Source organism: Chiloscyllium plagiosum, chromosome 5 (assembly GCF_004010195.1).
Source record: "Chiloscyllium plagiosum isolate BGI_BamShark_2017 chromosome 5, ASM401019v2, whole genome shotgun sequence".
Classification (NCBI taxonomy): domain Eukaryota; kingdom Metazoa; phylum Chordata; class Chondrichthyes; order Orectolobiformes; family Hemiscylliidae; genus Chiloscyllium; species Chiloscyllium plagiosum.
In genome coordinates, this window is record NC_057714.1 from 24155993 (window position 1) to 24179310 (window position 23318).

General features: G+C 45.0%; 2 protein-coding genes across 4 annotated transcripts in view; one reads left to right on the forward strand and one right to left on the reverse strand.

Annotated features, from left to right (window-relative positions):
- fam221a (family with sequence similarity 221 member A) overlaps nucleotides 1-15593 on the reverse strand; it is a 49071-nt gene extending 33478 nt beyond the window's left edge. For all 3 annotated transcript variants that reach the window (XM_043689749.1, XM_043689750.1, XM_043689751.1), the window contains exons 1-2: nucleotides 15432-15593; nucleotides 9538-9711 (exon numbers count right to left, since the gene is read on the reverse strand). In XM_043689749.1, coding sequence (XP_043545684.1) covers nucleotides 9538-9711; nucleotides 15432-15496 — 239 coding nt within the window. In that variant the 5' untranslated portion in view covers nucleotides 15497-15593. The remainder of the gene's footprint in view (nucleotides 1-9537; nucleotides 9712-15431) is intronic.
- The window catches only part of LOC122549761 (serine/threonine-protein kinase 31-like), a 105386-nt gene continuing 97603 nt past the window's right edge, over nucleotides 15536-23318 (forward strand). Inside the window, exon 1 of the mRNA XM_043689740.1 lies at nucleotides 15536-15622. The gene's annotated coding sequence lies outside the window, so the exon portion shown is untranslated. The remainder of the gene's footprint in view (nucleotides 15623-23318) is intronic.

The following is a 23318-nucleotide window of genomic DNA, read 5'->3' on the forward strand; positions in this document are numbered from 1 at the left end:
TGGGCTGAGAAGTAGCAGATAGAGTCTAATTTAGATAAATGGGAGGTGCTGCATTTTGGCACGGCAAACCAAGATAGGACTTATACATTTAACGGTAGGCTCCTAGAGAGTGTTGCTGAACAAAAGAGACCTTGGGAGTGCAGGTTCATAGTTCCTTGAAAGTGGCGTCACAAGTAGAATAGAATCCCTACAGTGTGGAAACAGGCCATTTGGCCCAACAAGTCCACACTGACCCTCCAAAGAGCACCCCACCCAGACCTACCCCCTACAATATCCCTGGACACAATGGGCAATTTAGCATGGCCAATCCACTTAACTCACAGATCTTTGGACTGTGGGAGGAAACCCATTCAGACACAGGGAGAATGTTTGTGTAGACTTTGCACAGTCATTCAAGGCTGGTATTGAATCCGGGTCCCTGGCACTGTGAGGCAGCAGTGCCAACTACTCTAGACAGAATAGTGCTTGGTTCAGAATAACAGTATTAGCGTAGGATCAATTCCTATTGCAACTGAAGTAGACTTGGGACTGCCTACTTGTCCTACTGCTATAAATAGAAAGTGATGTCAAATCACCACTGATAAAAACAGACAGGACAGGATGAAGTAGTAGTAGAGTCACAGAGTCATACAGCTTGGAAACAGGTCCATGCTGAACATAGTCCCAAACTAAACTAGTCCCACTTACCTGCTCCTGCCCCATATCCCGTCTAACCTTTCCCATTCTTGTACCTATTTAAATGTCTTCGAAGATGATGAGGTAAGAAATTGTATTCAGGAAGTGCACATATGAATGAAATAATGATTTTCAAATTGACATTAAACTGACTAGTTTATGGAATAACATCTGGGAATTATATCTACAGGAATAAGGTAATCAGTAATCTCAAGAAAAGTATGCGAGCATGACTGTTTAAAGATTTTAATTCCATTCTCTTTAAAATTTAAAAACAAATAGTTGACATCAGTAAACATGGCTATGAAACGGCCAGATTGTTGTTAAAAAGCTAATTGGCTTGAAAATGAGGAGGAAACCTGCCATCTTTACCTGATCTAAATCAATATTTGACTTCAGTCTTACCCAGTTCATGCAGCATCTGAGGAGCAGGAGAATCGAGATTTCGGGAATAAGCCCTTCATCAGGAAGGGTTTGGGTTGGGGGGGGGGGGGGGTGCTGCTGCTTAGTGATAAATAGGAGAGTGTGGGTGGAGGTGGGACTTGAGGGGTGAAGGTATAGGTAGATGCTGGTGTGTAGTGATGATGATAGAATGAATGGGAGGATGGAGCAGATAGGTGGAAGGAAGATGAACAGGTAGGACTTATTCCACATGGACTCAAGACTACATTAAGACCATCACAACTTGGACCTGACCAGGACAACCACTACTTATAGAAATATAACGTCTCCAAAACAATTCTCTCTCCAGGTCCTCTGTATCATGCTCACAGCCATGCATTGTCACCTCCTGTCCCTGCAGTCAGCCCTGTCCCAGTTCAGGGCCACACTCTCCCAAACCTGCAAAGGACCTCTGCTGTTCTTTATGCTAAGCAGGATCCACACACTCAACAAATGCTTTTTCTCCAGCTTATCAAACATCAAGGTATGCAAGTACACCGAACTCTCATGTACTTAACTCCAAGCCTGGGATTCCTCGATCACTCCAGACCTGTGGAACTGGTCGGACGCCATTACCCATGTGGCTGCTACAGCCACCACCACTGCTGCAAATGTTGATGTCACTTCCGCCTCTGCTGCCCCACGGACTGTGCTTGATTATACCACCATCACGGTCGCTACTAGGCCCATCACTTCTGCGAACACCACCAAAACCACCTCTATGAAGTTCACCCATCACATCACCTCCACCCCTGTGGTTGCCAACACCTATGCCACTTCTGCCATTACTGATCTCACTTACCAGAATACTACTGACGAACATGCTGTCCCCACTGCTGTTTCCGCTCTCGCTTCTGCCACTGAACCTGCCACTTCTGCCCCCACTGACATCACTCACCCAGCCCCGGCGACCATGTTGCCTTCACAGCTGCCAAAGACACCACAAATGTCACACAGAATGTCACTTCCGCCCCCACGGAAGCCACCGAACGCACCGCTTCCTCAACCGTGACCACTGCGCTTTACATCACCAATGATACCATGACCACACGCACTGCAGAGACAGTCTCTGCCCCCACTCCAACTCTATACCAGATCCTAGCCCCCAGCCCTTCTGAGTTTTTCCATCCCCCAGACCTCTGCCTTACTGAGGATGAACGATCAGTCCTCAGTAAAGGTCTCACCTTCATCCCACTATGCTCCTAGGTCAACGAATTCCGTATGTGTTACGACACTGAACTGTTCTTCCACTGCACTTACTTCTTCCATCAGGACTCCCACACACCCTCAGAGGACCTTTTCTCTCACCTCCAACATACTTCATCCACTTGGACACCCTGTCCTAGTCTCTTATATGCTGTCAACTTCTTTATCTCCAACTGCCACCATGACATCAACAGCCTCAACCTGTCCAACCCTCTCACCCTCACAAAGTGCAGCTCCCCACTCTCTCCACTCCAATCAGCAGACAAGGAGGGGGCGGGGGAAAACACAGTGGTAAATTGGCACACTGACCACTACATCACTGAAACCAGGTGCCAAATCACGGACACCTCCTCTTACTGCCCCCTCGACCATAACCTCACCTTCCATCACCAAACCATCACCTCCCAGACAATCCACAACTTCATCATCTTAAGGGATCTCCCATTCTTAGCCTCCAACCTCATAGTCCCTTAACCCCGCACCACCCGGGTGGGTTCTACCTCTTATCCAAAATTCACAAACCTGACTGCCCTGGTCAACCCATCGTTTGCACCTGCTCCTGCCCAACTGAACCTACCTCCTCATATCTTGACACTGTCCTGTCTCTCTTGGTCCAGGAACGCCACACATTCGGGACACCACCCATGCCCTCCACTTCCTCCATGACTTCCATTTCCCCGGCCCTCAATGCCTCATCTTCACCATGGACATGGGTGTAAATGTCCATCCGCCATTATCAAGATCTCCGAGCCCTCCATTTCTTCCTCTCCTGCTGACCCAACCAGTGCCCCTCCATCAAAACCACTCATTCAATTGGTGGAACTGGTCCTCACCCTCAACAATTTCTCCTTCAAATTCTCCCTGCTTCTTCAGACCAAAGGGGTAGCCATGGGTACTTGCATGAGCCCCAGTTATGCCTGCCTCTTTTTGGATACATGGAACAGTTAATCTTCCACAGTTACACCTGCACCATTTCCCACCTTTTCCTCCACTACATTGATGACTGTATTGGCACCACTCTGTGTTCTCATGAGGAGATTGAACAGTTCAGCAATTTCAAAAACACCTTCCATCCTTACCTCAAGTTCATGTGGACCATCTCTGACACTTCCCTGTCCTTAGTGGACCTCTCCGTCTCCATCTCCAGCGACCGACTCAACATCTGCTTCAAACCCACTGACTCCCATAGCTACCGGAACTACACTTCCTCCCAACCCTCTTCCTGTAAAAACCCTATCCCTTACTCCCAATTCCTCTGCCTCCACCGTGTCTGCTCCCAGGAGGAGCAATTCCACTCCAGGACATCCCAGATGGCCTCTTATTTCAAGGACCACAATTTCCCCTCCTCAGAGGTCAACAATGCCCTCCAGCGCATCTCTTCCACTTCCTGCAACTCAGTCCTTGAACCCCACCCCTCAAACTGCAACAATGATAGAACCGCCCAGTCATCATCTTCCACCCTATTAATCTCCAGATACAGTGCAAGATCCTCCACAATTTCCGCCACCTACAATCAGAGCCCACCACCAGAGATATGTTTCCCTCACCACCCCTATTGGCATTCCGCAGAGACCATTCCCTCTGTGACTCCTTCAATACATCCAACCCATCCTCCTCTCCCGGCACCTTCTCTTTCTGCCCTTTAAAACCTGCGTTCACACCTCTCCCCTCATCTCCATCCAAGGCCCCAAATGATCCTTCCACATCCGGCAGAGATTTTCCTGCACATCCAAACACCTCATCTACTGTGTCCACTGCTTTCGATGTTGATTCTTCTACATTGGGAATACAGGACGCCAACTCCTGGAACATTTCAGAAAACATCTCTGGGACACATGCACCAGACAATCGCACCATGCTGTGGCTGACCACTTCAATTCCCTCTCCCACTCCACCAAGGACACGTAGGACCTGGGCCTCCTTCACCCCAAAATCTAAGCCATCCGACGCCTGGAGGAATATTGCTTCATCTTCCACCCTGGGACCCTGCAACCACTCAGTATCATCATTGATTTCACCAGTTTCCTCATCCCAGATCCAACCCTCCAACTCTGCACTCCCCTTCTGCACTATTCTACCTATCCACCTTCCTTACTACCTATCCGCTCCACCCTTCCCTCTGACATATCACCATCACCCCTATCTTTCTCTACCTTCACCTTCCCAGCTACCTTCATCCCAGCATCCACCATCCCCCTCCCCACCCGCTCCGCCCCCACATTCCAGATGAAGTGCTTATGCCCATAACCTCGACTCCCCTGCTCTTCAGATGCTGCCTGACCTGCCGTGCTTTTCCAGTGTCACACTTTTCGACTCTGATCTTCAGCATCTGCAGTCCTCACTTTCTTCTAGTCTTACCCACCAGAATTGCCCTCTAAAATGGCATAACAAGCCAATGGTGTTAGACTAAAGCCACACGTGCACTGCACAGAATAACAATACTCAGTTTCCTCCCTTAAAGAGCATTAGTGAACCAGTGGATTTTTATAACAACTTGGTGGTACCATGGTCACTTTTACAGTATCTAACCTTTTAGCTCCAGATATTAAAATGAATTCAAATTCTCAAACTCACACTCAAAGCTTCCACATCACTAAACCAGTAGCATAACCATTGAACAATACTGTTCTGTTACAACTCAGGAGAGCAACCTACCACAACCTTCTTCATGGCAATTAGGGATAGGCAGATGTTAGCCTGACCAATGTTGCTCATGTCATATGAAAGAATTCAAAAACACCACAAAGTAACTCAGTCCATAGACAAGGTAGAAGGGGTGAGTGAAATAAAGAACAACTGCAAATTTCTTTAAAGAAAGATAAATAAGCAAGCATGTCAAAATTAAAATAATAAAGAGTAAATTAGAACAAATCAAGAAAAAAAAAACATAAAAATAAAACAAGTGATTATATGTGGCAGCTTAGCCTGTTTTAAATTACCTGCGGTGCATGGAAGTTTACTTTTAGTGGATACGTAATATTCATGCCTTTCAAGAGCCAAGCAATGGCCATATCCATCAAGAGAGAGTTAAATCACTACTTTAACAGTAAGCGGCATTACCATCTCTGAATTATCTACCATCTTCAGCTGCTTCACCAACAAACTTCCCTCCATCACAAGGTTACAAGGGCACTTACTGATGACGACATAATGTTCAGCATGTGACGATGCTGCTCCTTTAACAAGGTTATAAACATAGAACACAGAACAGTACGGCACAGTACAGGCCCTTCGGCCCTTGAAGTTGTGCTGGCCTTTTATCCTACTCTAAGATCAGACTAACCTATACCCTTCGTTATATTATCCAAGAATCACTTGAAAGTCCCTAAAGTATCTGACTGTACAACCACTGCTGGCAGAGCATTCCAAACACCTACCACTGTGTAAAGAACCTACTTCTGACATCTCCCATAAACCTTCCTCCAATTACCTTGAAATTATGCCCCCTCATGCTGGGCATTTTGTGTCTATCCACTCTATGTCTCTGTCTATCCACTCTATGTCTCTCAATATTTTGGACACTTCTATCAAGTCATCTCTCATCGCTCCATTGAGAAATGCCCTAGCTCCCTCAACCTTTCTTCATAAGACATGCCCTCCAGTATCCTGATAAATCTGTCTGTATCCTCTGTAAAGCTTCCACACCTTTCCTCTAATAAGGCAACCAAACCAGAACACAATATTCCAAATGTGGTCCAACCAGGACTCTATACAGAGCTGAAGCATAACTTTGTGACTCTTAAACTCAATATCCCTGCTAATGAAACTCAACACACCATACGCCTTCTTAACACCCCTATCAACCTGGGTAGCAACTTTAAGGGATCTATGGACTTGGATCCCAAGACCCCTCTGTTCCTCCACACTGCCAAGAATCCTGCCTTTAACCCTATATTCTGCATTCAAATTCGACCATCCAAATTGAATGACTTCATACTTTTCCAGGTTGAACTCCATCTGCCACTTATCAGCCCAGTTGTGCATCCTGTCAATGTCCTGTTGCAACCTACAACATCCCTCCACATTGTCCACAGGGTCACCAACCTTTGTGTTATCGACAAACATATTAACCCACTCTTCCACTTCCTCATCTAAGTCATTTATGAAAATCACAAAGTGCAGAAGTCCCAGAAGATAGCTTTGATCCAGCAACTACTGGATTCAGCACACTCCCACTGTGCCATTCTGCTGTTGGCATAATGTTGTCCTTGTTTTTTTTTCAGGGATGTCGTAAGAGACACAGACTCCGAAAAGTCTAAGTTGAAGGGTTTCAGGGCCAATTTGATTAAAGTTGATAGATATTGCCTCAGGCAAAAGGCTTCTAAGTTTTAAAAAAGCACTTGTTCAAGAAGGGTAGTAGAGACAACTCTGGAAAGTATAGACTTGTGAGCCTTACTTCGGTTGTGGGTGAAGTGTGGGAAAGGATTATAAGAGATAGGATTTATAATCACCTAGAAAGGAATAAGTTGATTAGGGATAGTCAACACGGTTTTGTGAAAGGTAGGTCGTGTGTCACAAACCTGAATGAGGTTTTGAGAAGGTGACCAAACAGGTGGATGAGGGTAAAGCGGTTGATGTAGTGTATATGGGTTTCAGTAACACATTTGATAAGGGTCCCCACAATAGGCTATTGCGCAAAATGTGGGGGCATGGGATTCAGGGTGATTTAGCAGTTTGGATCAGAAATTGATCCAAACTGAAAGAAGACAGAGGCTGGTGGTTGCTGGGAAATATTCATACTGAAGTTCAGTTAATAGTGGGGTACCGCAAGGATCTGTTTTGGGTCCACTGTTGCTATCATTTTTATAAGTGACCTGGATGAAGGCATAGAAGAATGGGTTAGTAAATTTGCGGATGACACTAAGGTCAGTAGAGTGACGACGTACGTTGTAGATTACAGAGTCATAGATAAACTGCAGAGATGGGCTGAAAGGTGGCAAATTGAGTTTAGTGCGGAAAAGTGTGAGGTGATTCACTTTGGAAGGAGTAACAGGAATGCAGTGTACTGGGCTATTGGTAGTGCAGATGAGCAGAGAGATCTCGGTGTCCAGCTACATAGATCCTTCAAAGTTGCCACCCAGGTTAATAGGGTTGTTAGAAGGCATACGGTGTGTTAGCTTTTATTGGTAGAGGAATTGAGTTTCGGAACCATGAGATCATGCCGCAGCTGTACAAGACTCTGGTGCAGCCATATTTGGAACACTGCATACAGTTCTGATCACCACATTATAGGAAGGATGTGAAGCTTTGAAAAGGGTTCAGTGGAGAATCACTAGGATGTTGCTTCTTATGAAGGAAAGGCTAAGGGACTTGAGGCCGTTTTTGTTAGAGAGATGAAGGTTGAGAGGTGACTTAATTGAGATATACAAGCTAATTGAGATATATAAGCTAATCAGAGGATCAGACAGGTTGGACAGTGAGAGCCTTTTTTCTCAGATGGTGATAGCTAGCATGAGGAGACATAGCTTTAAATTGAGGGGTGATAGATATAGGACAGGTGTCAGAGGTAGTTTCTTCTCTCAGGGTAGTAGGGGAATGCACTGCCTGCAGCAGTAGTAGACTCGCCAACTTTAAGGGCATTTAAATGGTCATTGGATAAGCATATGGACAAGAATGGAATAGTGTAGGTTAGATGGGCTTGAGAATGGTTCCACAGGTTGGTGCAACATCGAAGACCTAAGGGCCTGTACTATGCTGTAATGTTCTATGTTCTACTTGTACAATGAAAGAGGAGTGATCAGTTCTCCCAGCTCAACTTTTCTCTGGTTTGGCTTGGTTTGAGTACAGTCGAGTCGAAAAAGCTGCTGGACCCCAAAGAAGCAGGTCTAAGCTGATCCTCCTCGCTCTCTGGCTTATCTCCTGTGAAAGCCTGGGTTTGATTTTACCTTTTGTGCCAAGGGGTGTTTATGGGGATTGTTACAAGTATTGGGAACAGCATCATTAAACTGGGATAGTCTGTTGGGTTTTCAGATAGGTTAAGTTATTCTGTATTGTGTTCTCTTTTGTTTGTGTTTCATTCAGTAATCTTATAAATAAATTCTGTTTTGTTTAAAATGAAGTGGTTTTGCCAGTGGCATCTCTCCTGGATTATCTGTTTTACACCTGCTTAAAACAACTAGCAAAGTTAAATCTGGGTGACCTTCTTGGAATGTTTTGAGGGGTCTGGCCTGGTTTATAACAAGCATCAATGATGACTCCTCATCTCCATAAGCAGTACATGTACAAATGCAAGAAGGCCTGAAAAATATCCAAGTTTAGACTAACAAGTGGCAAATGACATTCACACCACACAAGTGCCAGGTAATGACCTTCTTCAACGAGAGAGAATTTAACCATCAACCCTTAATATGCAATGGCATTACCATCACTAAATGCCTAACATTATGATGGGAGTTACCAATGAAGAGAAATTGAACTGGGCAAGTCTGTTAAATGCTGTAGCAACAAGTGCAGGTCAGAGGCTAGGAAGTTTGCAGTGAGAAGCTCACCACATGACTCCCAAAAGCCTGTCCAAAAAGCACAAGCCAGAAGAGCAATGGAATACACCCCACATGCCTGGAAACTGCACCTCCATGATATCAGAAGGTTGACATCAGCCAGGACAAAGCAGCCCACTTGATTGGCACCACAAGCAGAAACATTCACTCCTTCCACCACCGATGTTCAGTACAATATGCAACATGAGCAAGGTAGACGGCAGAAATTGATCAAGGCTCTTAGGCAGCACCTAGCAAACCACAAGCACTACCATCTAGAAGGATGAAGGAAACAGATACATGGGAACATCATCGCCTGCAAGTACCCCTCCAAGTCACACCATTCTGTCTTGGAAATATGCTCCCTTTCCTTGTGGTGCTGGATCAAAATCTTAGAACTCCCTCCATAATGGCATGGTGAGTCTACCTATGCCAAATGGTCTGTAGTGGTTCAGCTTCCCTTCTCAAAGGCAATGAAAGATGTGCAATAAATGGTGGTTGAGCCAGCAAAGCATCATGCCATGATGGAACAAAATAAAAAACACTTGAAGGTCACAACTAAGAGTCTTATGCAAGATCCGACATATCAAATTCATGTTAGATATTGATTTGTCCATTTTTGTTTGACTAGAAAAGTTGGAAGATGTGATCAATGGCTGAACCATACATTTACCAATGGCAAACATGACATACAAAAAGCAGAATATAAGCAACAAAATCAAAAGGTCTAAAAATCTACCTGTGTCTGCAAAAACAAAGTGTTTCTGGACCAACTAATTTGCAGTCAATGCCATTGGGTGATGTCCAGCTGACAAACAATCGATTTCGTAATCGCGTTGGCAATACTTCTTTCTTATACCTTTCATACTCCTCCGGTGTGAAGAGGGTGCCGCCATCATCCTCACCAACAATTCTATGATCAAAAATAATTAAAATTAAAGCTACAATCAGCAACTGAATTGTTCCACAAAAAGTTGCATAGAAAACAGATTCAAACCGTTTTATGTTTCGAAATAAATTGAAGATACTGTGTAATTTTGTGGTATTTGGGGAAGTACTTTTGTTTCAAAACTTGATAGGATCTCACATATTTATATAAATTTTATATAGTTGAGCCAGCATAAAAGACCACAAAGGTTTTTTTTTATTTTTGCCCTAAGTGCTTATTTGAAACTTTGATTTCTAAATTCAGCCACCCAAGAAGGTTCAGTTGGGACTGGCGATAAACCTTACTACTTTACTAGTATAATTCAAGCAACTTTCCTCACATGCTGAAGCGTGGAGTTCAGCACTGAGCAGCAGAAAAGGAATGAGAAAGAGCATTGGATAATCAATCATGGTTTAAGGCATATCAGACAGTTTTGGTTCCACCAGGACAACTCAGTCCCTGACCTTACTACAGCCTTAGTCCAAACATGGACCAAAGAGCTAAATTCCAGGGTTAGAATGAGAGTGAATGCCCATGACGTCAAGACAGCATTTGACTGAGTGTGGCATCCAGGAATCCTAGCAAAACATGAAGATAATGGAAAGAAGGATAAAACGTTCAACTGGTTGCAGTCATGCCTTACAAATGGAAGATGGTAGTGATTGGTTAAGGTCAATCATCTCAGTCCTAGGACATCACCGTAGGAGTTCCTCATGGTTGAACCTTAGGCCCAACATGTTACAGCTACTTCATCAATTAACTTCTCTCCATCATATGGTCATAAGTGGGGATGTTTGTTGATGATTCAGCATTCCTCAGATATTGATGAAATCTGTGTTCATATACAGCAAGATCAGGATAACATCCAGGCTTGGGCGAATAAGTGACACAGAAGTGAGAGACAATGACCATCTCAAACAAAACAGAATCTCCTCTTGACATTCAATGGCATTACCATCACTGAATTTCCCACTATCAACATCACAGGGGTTATCATTGACCAGAATCTGAACTGGACCAGCCATAACAATAATAATTCCAAAAGATCAGGTCAAAGGCTAGGAATTCTGTGGTGAGTAACCGTCTGACTCCCTCGCACCTGTTCACCCTCTACAAGGCAAAAGTCAGAGGTTTGATGGAGTACTCGCTTGGATGGACGTATCTTCAACTACACTCAGGAAGCTTGACACCATCCAGGTCAAAGCAGCTTGCTTGACCTTCCATCCACAACCTTCACCACTGACACAGAGTGAGAGCCATGCATAATATCTATTAGATTCACTGCAACAACTCACCACAACTCCTTTGACGGTATCTTCCAAACCCGCAAACACCTAGAAGAATAAGGGAAACTGATGAATGGGACATTACCACGTGTATGCCTAAACCCCCAAAACTGGCAATTCAAAAAGGTAGCTCACCATTACCTCCCAAGAACAATAAGAAATGGGTGATAAATCCTGGCCTAGCTAATGATGCCCACAACTCAAGACAACTTCCTGATCACCGACTAATAGGTGCTAACCCAAAGGGATGTTAGAGAATAAAACGTTGTTGATCTGTGATTGGTAAAGTGCAGTTGTGCTGTAGAGGTGAATTGCAACCTAGCTTTTATTTGATCCACAAAACAATTGTAATGATAGCTGAAACAGAGTTTAATCTGTTTTTCCCTAGTATTCACTGCTTTAATGAAAACAAAAATTATAAAGTTAACTCATTTACACAGGAAATTATTTGAAATACATTGGAATATACTGAAGCATTGTTGACTACATTTGAATGTGTTCGGAATGATTTTTAAATGCAACTGTTAATGATTGCACTCATACACGATAATATATTTCCACAGGAAAGGCAGGGGTAAAACATATCACCCAAGAGAAATAAATAAAAATATTAAACCAGCACCAAAGGAGAAAACAGCTTTTTTGAAAACTTGGAATAGAGAGTTCATGTGGCAGCTCCAAACTGGTCCTTCTATAATCTTACTTAATCCACTGTTGTAGCGTGTAGTAGAGAGTGAAGCAAAACTCCAGAATATTCATTTAACCCAATCTTCATGTTTAAGTAAAAGCATGATGCTGCAGCTATGAACCAGAAACATAAAGTACTCAAGAAACTCAGGAAGTCTGGCAGTATCTGTAGAGAGTGAAACAGATGGTGAGGGTGCCCAGAGCAAAGGATTAAGAAAGTACAAGTGTTAATGCTAATGGTTACTTGCCACATATTAGATGCAAAATTTATTTTCATGCAGATCCAACTGCTCTCCCCACTCTTTTGTTTTGCCAGTGCCATAAAAGATGCAACAGTAATTGCTTACTTATTCCCTGTGGAATAGCATTCTTTATTAAAGTGTAAGAAAATGTGTTGTCACTTTGCCCACTATCTCAGAGATTATTTAAAATTAACAACACCTCATTAATTCCTGTCTAAAAACAGATTATCCTTACTCATGTGCAAAACCTTCCTACTTTGAAAAGATTTCATGAAATCTATCCTTAGCTACCTCTGTTTGGGGAAAATAATCCCACTGTCTGCTGTCTCAACAGAACTAATTTTCCATTTTGTCCTGATGATACAATGTTATGGACTGAAATGTGACCATGTCCCAACAGCCAACAGAATGAAGCTAATTAAGATTCAGGCCAGACCAATGGGACTATTGCACCAAACAGAGAGCTTAGTCACCAAATAACCTCGTTCCCAGGCTGATCCCAATCCTTGTCAGACTCCAGCTTCAGATAAGGAGAGAGTAAGGAATGCAGATGTTGGAGATCAGAGTTGAAAACTGTGGTGCTGGAAAAGCACAGCAAGTAAGGCAGATTCCAAGAAGCAGGAGAATCGACATTTTGGGCAAAAGTCCCTCATCAGGAATGTTGATGGCTCAGAGCAGAGTGTGGAGCAGATAGGGGGGAAGGAAGATGGACGGTGGGGGGGGAACAGTTCAAGAAGGTGGCAACGAGTTGGAGGGTTGGATCTGGGAGGTGTGGGGAGGGGAGTCAAGGAAACTGGTGAAATCCATGTTGATGCCATGTGGTTGGAGGGTCCCAACACAGATGATGAGGCATTCTTCCTCCAGGCATTGGATGGCTAGAATTGTGGAGAAGGCGGCCCAGGACTTGCATGTCCTTGGCAGAGTGGGAGGGGGAGTTGAAGCGGTCGGTCACAAGGTGGTGGGGTTTTCTCAGTGTGTTTCAGAGATGTTCTCTAACATTCCGCAAGTTCCCATTATAGAGGAGATCACATCAAGAACAACAGACTCAGTAGATGAGGTGTTCGTTTGTGCAAAAATCTCTGCTGCACGTGAAAGGACCCTTTGGGACCCTGGATGGTCGTGAGGGGGGAGGTGTAGACAGAAGTTTTATATCTCTTGCAGCGGCAAGGGAAGGTGCCAGGAGTGGAAGATGGGTGGATTGGTTGGGGGGGGCGGGTGTTGCTGGTGGGCATTGTTGACCATATAATAGGGAAATTGCGGTTGTTAAAGTAGGAGATATCTGGAATCGCACTTCCTGGAAATAGGTACGGCAGAGGCGGAGGAATTGGGAGTAAGGTATAGCATTTTTACAGGAAGAGTTTGGGAGGAGATCTAGACCACATAGCTATGGGAGTCAGTGAGTTTTGGGTAAGAGGTAGAACCAGGCGGTGCGGGGTTTGCAGGGTTCCCGGACTATGAGGTTGAAGGCTGTGAATGGAAGATCCCCTGAGGTGTTGAGGTAGTGGATAGTCTGGAAGATGATGGTTTGGTGGTGGGAGATGAGATCATGGTTGAGGGACAGTGGGAGGAGGTGTCCATGAGTTGGCGGCTGGCTACAGTAGCGTGGAAGACAGCGTGCCAAACTACCTCTGCCCTTGAATCCCACTCCCTCCAACCACAACAAGGATAGAATCCTCCGTTCCTCACCTTCCACCCCATCAATCTCTGGATACAGCGCATCATCCTCCACCATTTCCGTGAGATATATTTCCCTCTTCACCCTTATCTGCATTCTACAGAGACCATTCCCTCCACGCCCCCCACCAATCCACCCTCCACTCCCAGCACCATCCCTTGTCACTGCAAGAGGTGTAATAACTGTGTCCACACCTCCCCTGTCACATCCATCCAAGACTCCAAAGGGTCCTTCCACATCTGGCAGAGATTTTCCTGCATATCCAAAAACCTTATGTCCTGTGTCTGTTGCTCTTGATGTGGTCTCCTCTACATTGGGGAGACAGGACACCAACTCGCAGAACGTTTCAGAGAACATCTATGGAATACCAAACAACCCACAGCCCTGGTCAACCACTTCAAATCCCCCTCCCAGTCCGCCAAGGACATGCAGGTCCTGGGCCTCCTCCACTGGCAAATTCTGGAGGAAGAACACCTCATCTTCTGCATTGGGACCTTCCAACTACAGGGCATCAATGTCAATTTCAACAGTTTCATCATCTCCCCTTCCCCCACTTCATCCCAGATCCAACCATCCAACTCGGCACCGCCCTCTTGAACTGTCCCACCTGTCCATCTTCCTTCCCACCTATCTGATCCACCCTATCAACATCACCCCCATCTGCAACCGCCTTCCCAGCTACCATCCACCCAGCCCCACCCCGCTATTTATCTCTCAGCCCTCTCCCACATCCCCAACATTCCTGATGAAGGTCTTATGCCTGAAATGTCGTTTCTCCTGCTCCTCGGATGCTGCCTGACCTCTTGTGCTTTTCCAGCTTTTTAACTCCAGTTTCAGATAAACCCAAGTATCAGACAGACCCTGACCCCAGACAAAGGCCAGTCCTAGTCAGACCCTAATCACTGGGCAGATCTCAATTCCAGTAAAACCCAAGTACCAAACAAACCAAAGTACCAGGTAGAACAACTTTCCAGACAAACTTCAATCCAAGATAGACTTCATTGCTGAGACAGGGCGAAAGTGAGTACTTCAGAAGCTGGAGATTAGAGTCAAAAGCATGGTGCTGGAAAAGCACAGCAGGTTAGGCAACATCTGAAAAACAGGAAAATCGACAATTCGGCCAAAAGCCTTTCATCAGGAATCTTTGCAGAGATATTCTGAGTTTAGCCAAATCAAAGCCCCAAACCCATCCCAATTCCACAAACATCTCCATCCAAGAGACCCCATTTTTAGACACCTAAATTCTAGATAGATCCTAATGCCAATCCCAGAGACTCAAAATCCCTGGCAGAAACCAATCCCAGACAAACTCCAGTCCCAGAGACACCCCAATCCCAAACAGAGTTTAACTTCAGGCAGACCCGAATGCCAGAGATACCCTAATCCCAGGCTGATCCCAATTCCAGACATCCCAATCCCAAACTGACACCCTAATCCCAGACTGACTGTAATTCCAGAGAGACCCCAATCCCAGACAGAAACCCTAATCCCAGAGATACACGCCAAATCCCAGACAGCCATCCCAATCCCGGACACTCTCTGATGCGCGACAGACCCCAGGTACCAGACAGACAGACAGACTCCGGGCAGGTAAACCTCGGCCGTGGGAGTATGTTTGCTCACAGCCAGCTCCACGGGATGACGCTGTGTCAGGAGCAGACCTCCTGCCAGCGGTTTCGCCCTGTGTGCCGGCGCGGAGCTGGGCCCTAAGCCCGGTGACTGCGGGCCGCTCTCTCCGCCTTTGCTCAGGCCAGGAGCGGACACAGCGCAGAGTTGGGTCCACACTCGCACACATCTGCGGACGGATAATCTCACCTGCGATAATCGACATAAGCGTCGACAGCGGCCGCTGCGTCCTTGTCCAAACTGATCCGCTCCATCTGCCCGTTGCTCAGCAACGGATCGCCCAGCAACCAGAGGTGCACGAGGGTGAAGAGAGTACACAGTGTGTCAACATAGATAATAGAGTACTGGATATAGTGCACTGAGTGTACGATAGAGTGCAGGTACGACATTAGACACAACGTATAAAAATTCAGTGTCTGTGATATACAATACCTATGCACAACTTATAACAAAGTGAATACACCACGTCATAGGAACATGAGAAATGGGAGCAGGAGTAGGCCCTCTGGCCCTTCCAGCCTGCTCTGCCAGTCAATAAGATCATGGCTGATCTTTTCTTGGCCTCAGCTGCACTGACCTTAACCTTTAAATCCTTTAGTGTTCAAAAAAATCTATCTTAGCTTAAAAACATTTACTGAAGTAATATTAACTACTTGACTGGGCAGGGAATTCCATTGATTCACAACCCTCTGGGTGAAGGGGTTCCTTCTCAATTCTGTCCTAAATCTGCTCTCCTTAGTTTTGAGGCTATGACCACTTGTCCTAGTTTCACCTTCCAGTGGAACCATGCTCTCCATGTCTATCTTATCTATTCCCTTCTTAATTTTATATGTTTCGAGAAGATCACCCCCTCATTCTTCTAAGTTCCAATGAATAAAATCCGAGTCTACTTAGTCTCTCCTCATAAGTCAACCCCCTCAACTCTGGAATCAAACTAGTGAACCTCACCTGCACCCCTTCCAGAGCTAAGACATCCTTTCTCTAGTAAGCAGAACAAAACTAATTACAGTACTTCAGGTGTGGCTTCACCAGCACCCTATACAGCTGCAAAATAACCTCCCCGATTTAAACTCAATCCCTTTAACAATGAAGGACAAAATTCCATTTGCCTTCCTAATTACCCATTGCACCTGCAAACCAACCTTCTGCAATTCATGCAAAAGGACACCCAGGTTCCTTTGCATAGCAGCATGCAAGCAATAGTACTTTTACTGTTACTACTACCAAAATGTATAACTTCACATTTATTAACATTTTATTGCATCTGCCAGACCTTTGCCCATTCACTTAAACTATGTTCCTCTGTAAAATTTCACGTCCTCTGCACACATTGCTCTGCCACTCATCTTAGGGTCATCTGCATACTTTGATACACTACATGTGGTCCCCAACTCCAAATCATTAGAATGCCAATGTAAACTGTGAATAATTGCAGTCCCAACACTGCTCCCAGAGGCACGCCATTAGTAGTGATTGCCAACCAGAGTAGCACTGATTTATAGAACGTAGAATATAGAAGATAGAACATACAAACATACAGAACAGGCCCTTCGGCCCACGATGTTGTGCTGAGGATTATTCCTAATCTCAAATAAAATAACTTAACCTACGCACCCCTCAATTCACTGCTGTCCATGTGCATGTCCAGCAGTCGCTTAAATGTCCCTAATGTCTCTGCTTCCACTGCTGGCAATGCATTCCATGCATTCACAACTGTCTTCCATGCATGAAGAACCTACCTCTAACGTTTCCTCTATACTTCCCCCTAATATCTTAAAGCGATGACCCCTTGTGCCAGTCAATCCTGCCCTGGGGAAAAAGTCTCTGGCTATTAACTCTATCCAAGCCTCTCATTACCTTGTATACCTCGATCAGGTCCCCTCTCTCCTCCTTCTCTCCAGAGAGAAAAATCCGAGCTTAGTCAACCTCTCTTCATAAGACAAACCCTCCAGTCCCAGGCAGCATCCTGATAAACCTTCTTTGCACCCTCCAAAGTCTCCATATCTTTCCTATAATAGGGCAATCAGAAGTGGACACAATATTCCAAGTGTGGTCTCACCAGGGTCTTGTAGAGCTGCAGCAAAACCTTTCTACTCTTAAATTCGATCCCCCATTAATGAAAGCCAAAACACCATATGCTTTCTTAACCATCCTATCCACTTGGGTGGCAACTTTGAGGAATCTATGCACTTGAACACCAAGATCCCTCTGTTCCTACACACCACCAAGAATTCTTTTATCCTGTATTCAGCATTCAAGTTCGACCTTCCAAAATGCATCACTTTGCATTTATCCAGGTTGAACTCCATCTGCCATTTGTCAGCCCAGCTCTGTATCCTGTCTATGTCGCGCTGCAGCCTTCAATAGCCCTCGATACTTATTAATGGCACGTCCAACCTTTGTGTCATTGGCAAATTTACTAACCCTCCTCTCATCCTCCTCATCCAAGTCATTTATAAAAACTCCAAAGAGCAGAGACTCAAGAGCAGAGCCCTGTGGGACACCAGTCACCACTGACCTCCAGGCAGAATTCTTTCCATCTACAACCACTCTCTGCCTTCTGTCAGCCAACCAATTCTGAATCCAGACAGCCAAATCTCCCTGTATCCCATACTCCCTTACTTTATGAATGAGCCTACCATGGGGAGCCTTATCAAATGCCTTGCTGAAGTCCATATACATCGCATCCACTGCTTGACCTTTGTCGACCTGTCTTGTCATCCCCTCAAAGAACTCAATAAGATTTACGAGGCACGACCAGCCCCTCACAAAGCAATGCTGACTGCCTTTAATCACTGCTGTTGTACTGTTCGCCGAGCTGGAAGTTTTTGTTGCAAACGTTTCGTCCCCTGTCTTGGTTACATCCTCAGTGCTTGGGAGCCTCCTGTGAAGCGCTTCTGTGGTGTTTCCTCCGGCATTTATAGTGGCCTGTCCCTGCCGCTTCCGGTTGTCAGTTTCAGCTGTCCGCTGTAGTGGCCGGTATATTGGTTCCAGGTCTATGTGTTTGTTGATGGAGTTTGTGGATGAGTGCCAAGCTTCTAGGAATTCCCTGGCTGTTAGATTAGATTAGATTAGATTACTTACAGTGTGGAAACAGGCCCTTCGGCCCAACAAGTCCACACCGACCCGCGGAAGCGCATGTTAGTTTTGCTCATGCTGGGTATCGGGTCCTTAGTTTTGGTGAGTTGTTGTCTGAGTGTGGCTGTTGGTTTGTGTGCTGTTAAGAGTCCTAGTGGTCGCAGTAGTCTGGCTGTCATTTCAGAGATGTTCTTGATGTAGGGCTAGTCCTTTGGGTTGCGGCATGTCCTCGTTCTGTTGTCTCTCCCTTAGGCATCTGTTGATGAAATTGCGAGGATATCCGTTTTTTGCGAATACCTTGTATAGGTGTTCCTCTTCCTCTTTTTGCAGTTCTGGTGTGCTGCAGTGTGTTGTGGCCCTTTTGAATAGTGTCTTGATGCAACTTCGTTTGTGTGTATTAATCACTCTATGCTTTTCCAAGTAGTCAGAAATCCTATCCCTCAGAATTAGTTCCAAAACCTTGCTGACCACAGACGTAAGACTAACTGGTCTGTAATTGCGATGGATTTCCTTATTCCCCTTCTTGAAAAGAAGAACAACATTTACCTCCCTCCAATCCTCCAGTACAACTCCTGTGGAGAGTGAGGAAGTAAAGATCTTCGCCAGCGGCTTAGCAACCTCCTTTCTTCAGGTTCCTGGAGCAACCTGGGATAAATCTGGTCTGGCCCTGGAGACTTATCAATCTTAATGTTTGCCAAAATTTCCAGCACATCAACTTCAACAATCTTGATCTGTTCAAGCCTGTTTCCCAGCTCCTCAAAGTTCTCATTCACAACAAGGTCCCTTTCCTTAGTGAAATCCAAAGCAAAAAACGCATTTAGGACTTCCCCTATTTGCTCAGATTCCAAGTACAAGTTCCCTATGCTATCCCTGACTGGCCCTACCTTCTCCCTGATCATTCTCTTATTACTCACGTATCTCCACTCCTTGCTTCCTGTTCATCAACCAATCCTCTATCCATGGCACCTTGTTGAAGACCTTTTGGAAATCATGGTACACCACATCTACTGGGTCCCCGTTGTCCACCATGCTTGTAATGTCTTCATAGAATTCCAAAAAATCAGTAAAGATGAAATGCCCTTCATGAACCCATGCTGTGTCTGCGCAGTGGGACAATTTCTATGTAGATGCCTTGTTATTTCTTACTTGATAATAGACTCAAGCAATGTCCCCACTGCAGAAGTTAAGCTAAATGGTCTATAATTTCCCACCTTTTGTTTACCACCCTTTTTAAACAGTGGAGTCACATTTGCTAGAAACCTTTGCTATCTGTCTTTATGTTCTGTGCTAGTTTTTTTCTTATGTTCTATATTTTCTTTATAGTTCTTTTGTGGCTTTTTGTTGACCTTTAAAGCTGTCCCAATCATCTGGTTTCCTGCTGATCTTGGCCACTTTGTATGCCTTCTCTTTCAATTTGATAGCCTCCCTATTTCACCCATGGTAGAATACCTCTTATGGTGTTTCCTTTTCACTGGAATATACTTTTGCTGACCACTTTGAAAAATTGCTTTGAAAGTCCTCCACTGCTCATCAACTGTCCCACCATAAGGTCTTTGTTTCCAGTCTATTTTAGCCAACTCCTACCTCATCATATTGTGATCTCTGTTGTTTGCCAGGACCCTGGCATTGAATTTTATCTTCACAATCTCCATCTGTATTCTAAATTCAACCATACTGTGATTGCTCCTTCAAAGAGGACCCCTAACTATGAAGTCATTAATTATTCCTGTCTCATTACACAAGACAAGATCTAGGATAGCTTGCTCCCTCAGTTCCATTACATACTGTTCAAGAAAACTATCGCAGACACACTCAATGATCTCCTCGTCAAGGTTACCCTGATTGAGCTGGTTCGACCAATCGACATGTAGACTAAAATCATCCATGATAATTGCCATACTATTTTTATAGGCATGAGTTATTTCTTTGTTTAGTGCCCGCCCAAATGTGATGTTATTATTTGGTGGCCTATAGACTACACCTATCAGTGACATTTTTTTCTTATTAAAATTTCTAATTTTCAACCAAAAGGATTCAACCTTATTCTCCAGAGAAACTGTCTCACCTCTCAGCACCGCCCTGATGTCATCCTTGAATATCAGAGCCACACCACTTCCCTTACCTTCCTGTCTGTCCTTCTGAATCGTCTGATACCCCTGGATATTTAACTCCCATTCATGACCATCCTGTTACCATGTCTCCATAATGGCTACTAAATCATATTCGTTCGCGACGATTTGTGCCGTTAACTCATCGACCTTGTTACGAATGCTGTGAGCATTCAGGTAAAGTGCTGTTATGTTAGTTTTCATATCCTCATGATTTCCAGTATCTCTAATAATATCTCCTATGTTATTCTTCCTTTTTACTTTATTCATAGTCTGCCTCGTACTTAAACCCACCTGCACACATACTAACCTGCTGCTTACCTTTTCATTTATCATCATACTTTCTGTCATTTTCCCCTTCCCTTCACCCTGACTCACTAATTGTTTTTGCTAGAACACTGGTTCTAGATCAGTTCAGGTGGAGACCATCCCATCGGTACAGATCCCTCCTGTTCCAAAACTGATGCCAATGCCCCATGAAATGGAACCCGTCTTTCTGACACCACTCTCTTAGCCACGTGTTTGCTTCCCTAAATTTCTCTTCCCTAAGCCAATTTACATGTGGCTCAGGTAGTAATCCGGAGATTATGACCCTTGGGGACCTGTTCTTAGTTTTGTTCCTAGTGCCTGATAATCCCCAAACCGGTCCTCTTTCCTAGCCTTCCCCATATTGTTTGTCCCAATGGGACCACAACAATTGGATCCTCCCCTTCCTGCTGCAATACCTTTTTAAGCCAGTCAGAGAGATCTTGCACCCTGGCACTGGCCAAGCAATGCACTGTGCAGGACTCCCGATCTGATGTTCAAAGGATATTATCTATCCCGTTAATTATAGAATCCTCTATAACTACCATTTGTCGTTTTGCTCTCCCATCTTGAAAGGCTTCCTGCACTGTGGTGCCATGGCCAGCTGGCTCATCCTCCCCACAGCCTTTTTCCTAATCCACACAAGGAGCAAGTACCTTGCCTGTTGGACAAGGTCAGAGCTGAGGCTCCTCCGTTCCTGAACTCAGGAACCCCCTACCTGCCTCACTTGCAATCACACCCTGCTGTCCCTGATCAGTGACTGAAATTGAATTACATAATCTACCAGATGTGACTGCCTCCTGAAACAAAGCATCCAGGTAACTTACTCCCTTCCGGTTGTGCCACAGTGTTTGAAGCTCAGATCCAGTTCATCATTTCTGAGCTGGAATTCCTTCAGCAACCAACACTTGCTGCAGATGAGGTCACTACAGTTCACAATGGGATCAGCCAATTATCACATCATACAGCTACAGCACATCACCTGCCCAGCCATCATTACTTAGTTTGTTACTTTATTAATTTATATAAATTTATGAGTTAATTAATTTCTAATACTTCTCTGCTAATTCTTCTTTTTCAAACTTGCTGCAGATTTCCTACCAGCCAATCAGGTCACAGCTTCCCTGTAACATCCCTCCAGTATATTTCACAGCGACAGTGAGTTTTATTCTCACTCTGTGTTACTGGTTCACCTGCTCCTCCGTCCGACCGCTCCCTGCAGATTAGGCTGTGTTCCCTGAGCTCAATGAGTTTTTTACTCACTCCATGCTGTTGTTGTTTCTCTCTCCGACTGCTCCCTGCCGACTAGGCTGCGTTCTCCAAGCTCAGTGTGTTTTGTACTTGCTCCATGCTGCTGCTGCTCCTCCTTCTGACCACTCTCCACAAACTAAGCCGCGTTCCCCGAGCTCAGTGAGTTTTATACTTACTTATGTTCTTATGTACTACCTCACAGCACCAGGGTCCCAGGTTTGATTCCACCCTCAGGTGACTGTATGGAGTTTGCACTTTAGGTTTGGGTTTCCTCCCATCATCCAAAGGTATGCAGGTAAGTGGATTAGCTATGCTAAATTGCCCATAATATTTAGGTATGCTGGCTTGATGGATTAGCTATGGGAAATGCAGGGTTACATGAAAGTGTATGGAGGTGGGTCTGAGTGGGATGCCCGTCAGAGGGTAAGTGTAGACTCAAGGTGCTGAATGGCCTTCACATACAGTAGGGATTCTATGATCTTGCGGACAATCAAATACCAAAACAGTTATTTAAACATTATTGCATGTAGCAACCAAAAAATACATTGGAGAAGGTAAGCCCTGCAGATGATGGAGATCAGAGTTGAAGAGTGTGGTGGTGAGCTGGAAAAGCACAGCTGGTCAAGTAGCATCTAAAGAGCAGGACAATCGATATTTCGGGCATAAGCCCTTCATCAGGAATGAGGGGATAGGCCAAGGGGGCTGAGAGATAAATGATAAGGGAGTGGGGGTTGGGGTGAAGGTAGCTGAGAATGTGATAGGTAGATGAAGTTGGGGATGAAGTTGATAGGTCAGAGAGGAGGGTGGTACAGATAGGTGGGAAGGAAGATGGACAGGTAGGACAGGTCAAGAGGAGGGTGCTGGGTTGGATGTGGGATAAGGTGTGGGTAGGGGAAATGAGGAAACTGGTGAAATCTACATTGACCCCAAGTTGGTAGAGGGTCCCAAGGTGGAAGATGAGTCGTTCTTCCTCCAGGCGCTGGGTGGTTAGAGTTTGGCGATGGAGGAGGCCCAGGACCTGCATCCTTGGTGGAATGAGAGGGATGTTTGGCCACAGGGCAGTGGGATTGGTTGATGCAGGTGTCCCAGAGATGTTCTCTGAAGCTTTCCACAGTAGGCATCCTGTCTCCCCAGTGTAGAGGAGACCAAATTGGTAGCAACAGATACAGTAGATGGCATGTGTGGAAGTGCAGATAAATATCTGACAGATGTGGAAAGCTCCTTTGAGGCCTAGCATGAAGGTAAGGGGGGAGGTGTTGGCACAGGTTTTGCAATTCTTGCGGTGGCAGAGGAAGGAGCTGGGAAGGGAGCATGGTTTGGTGGGGAGGCATAG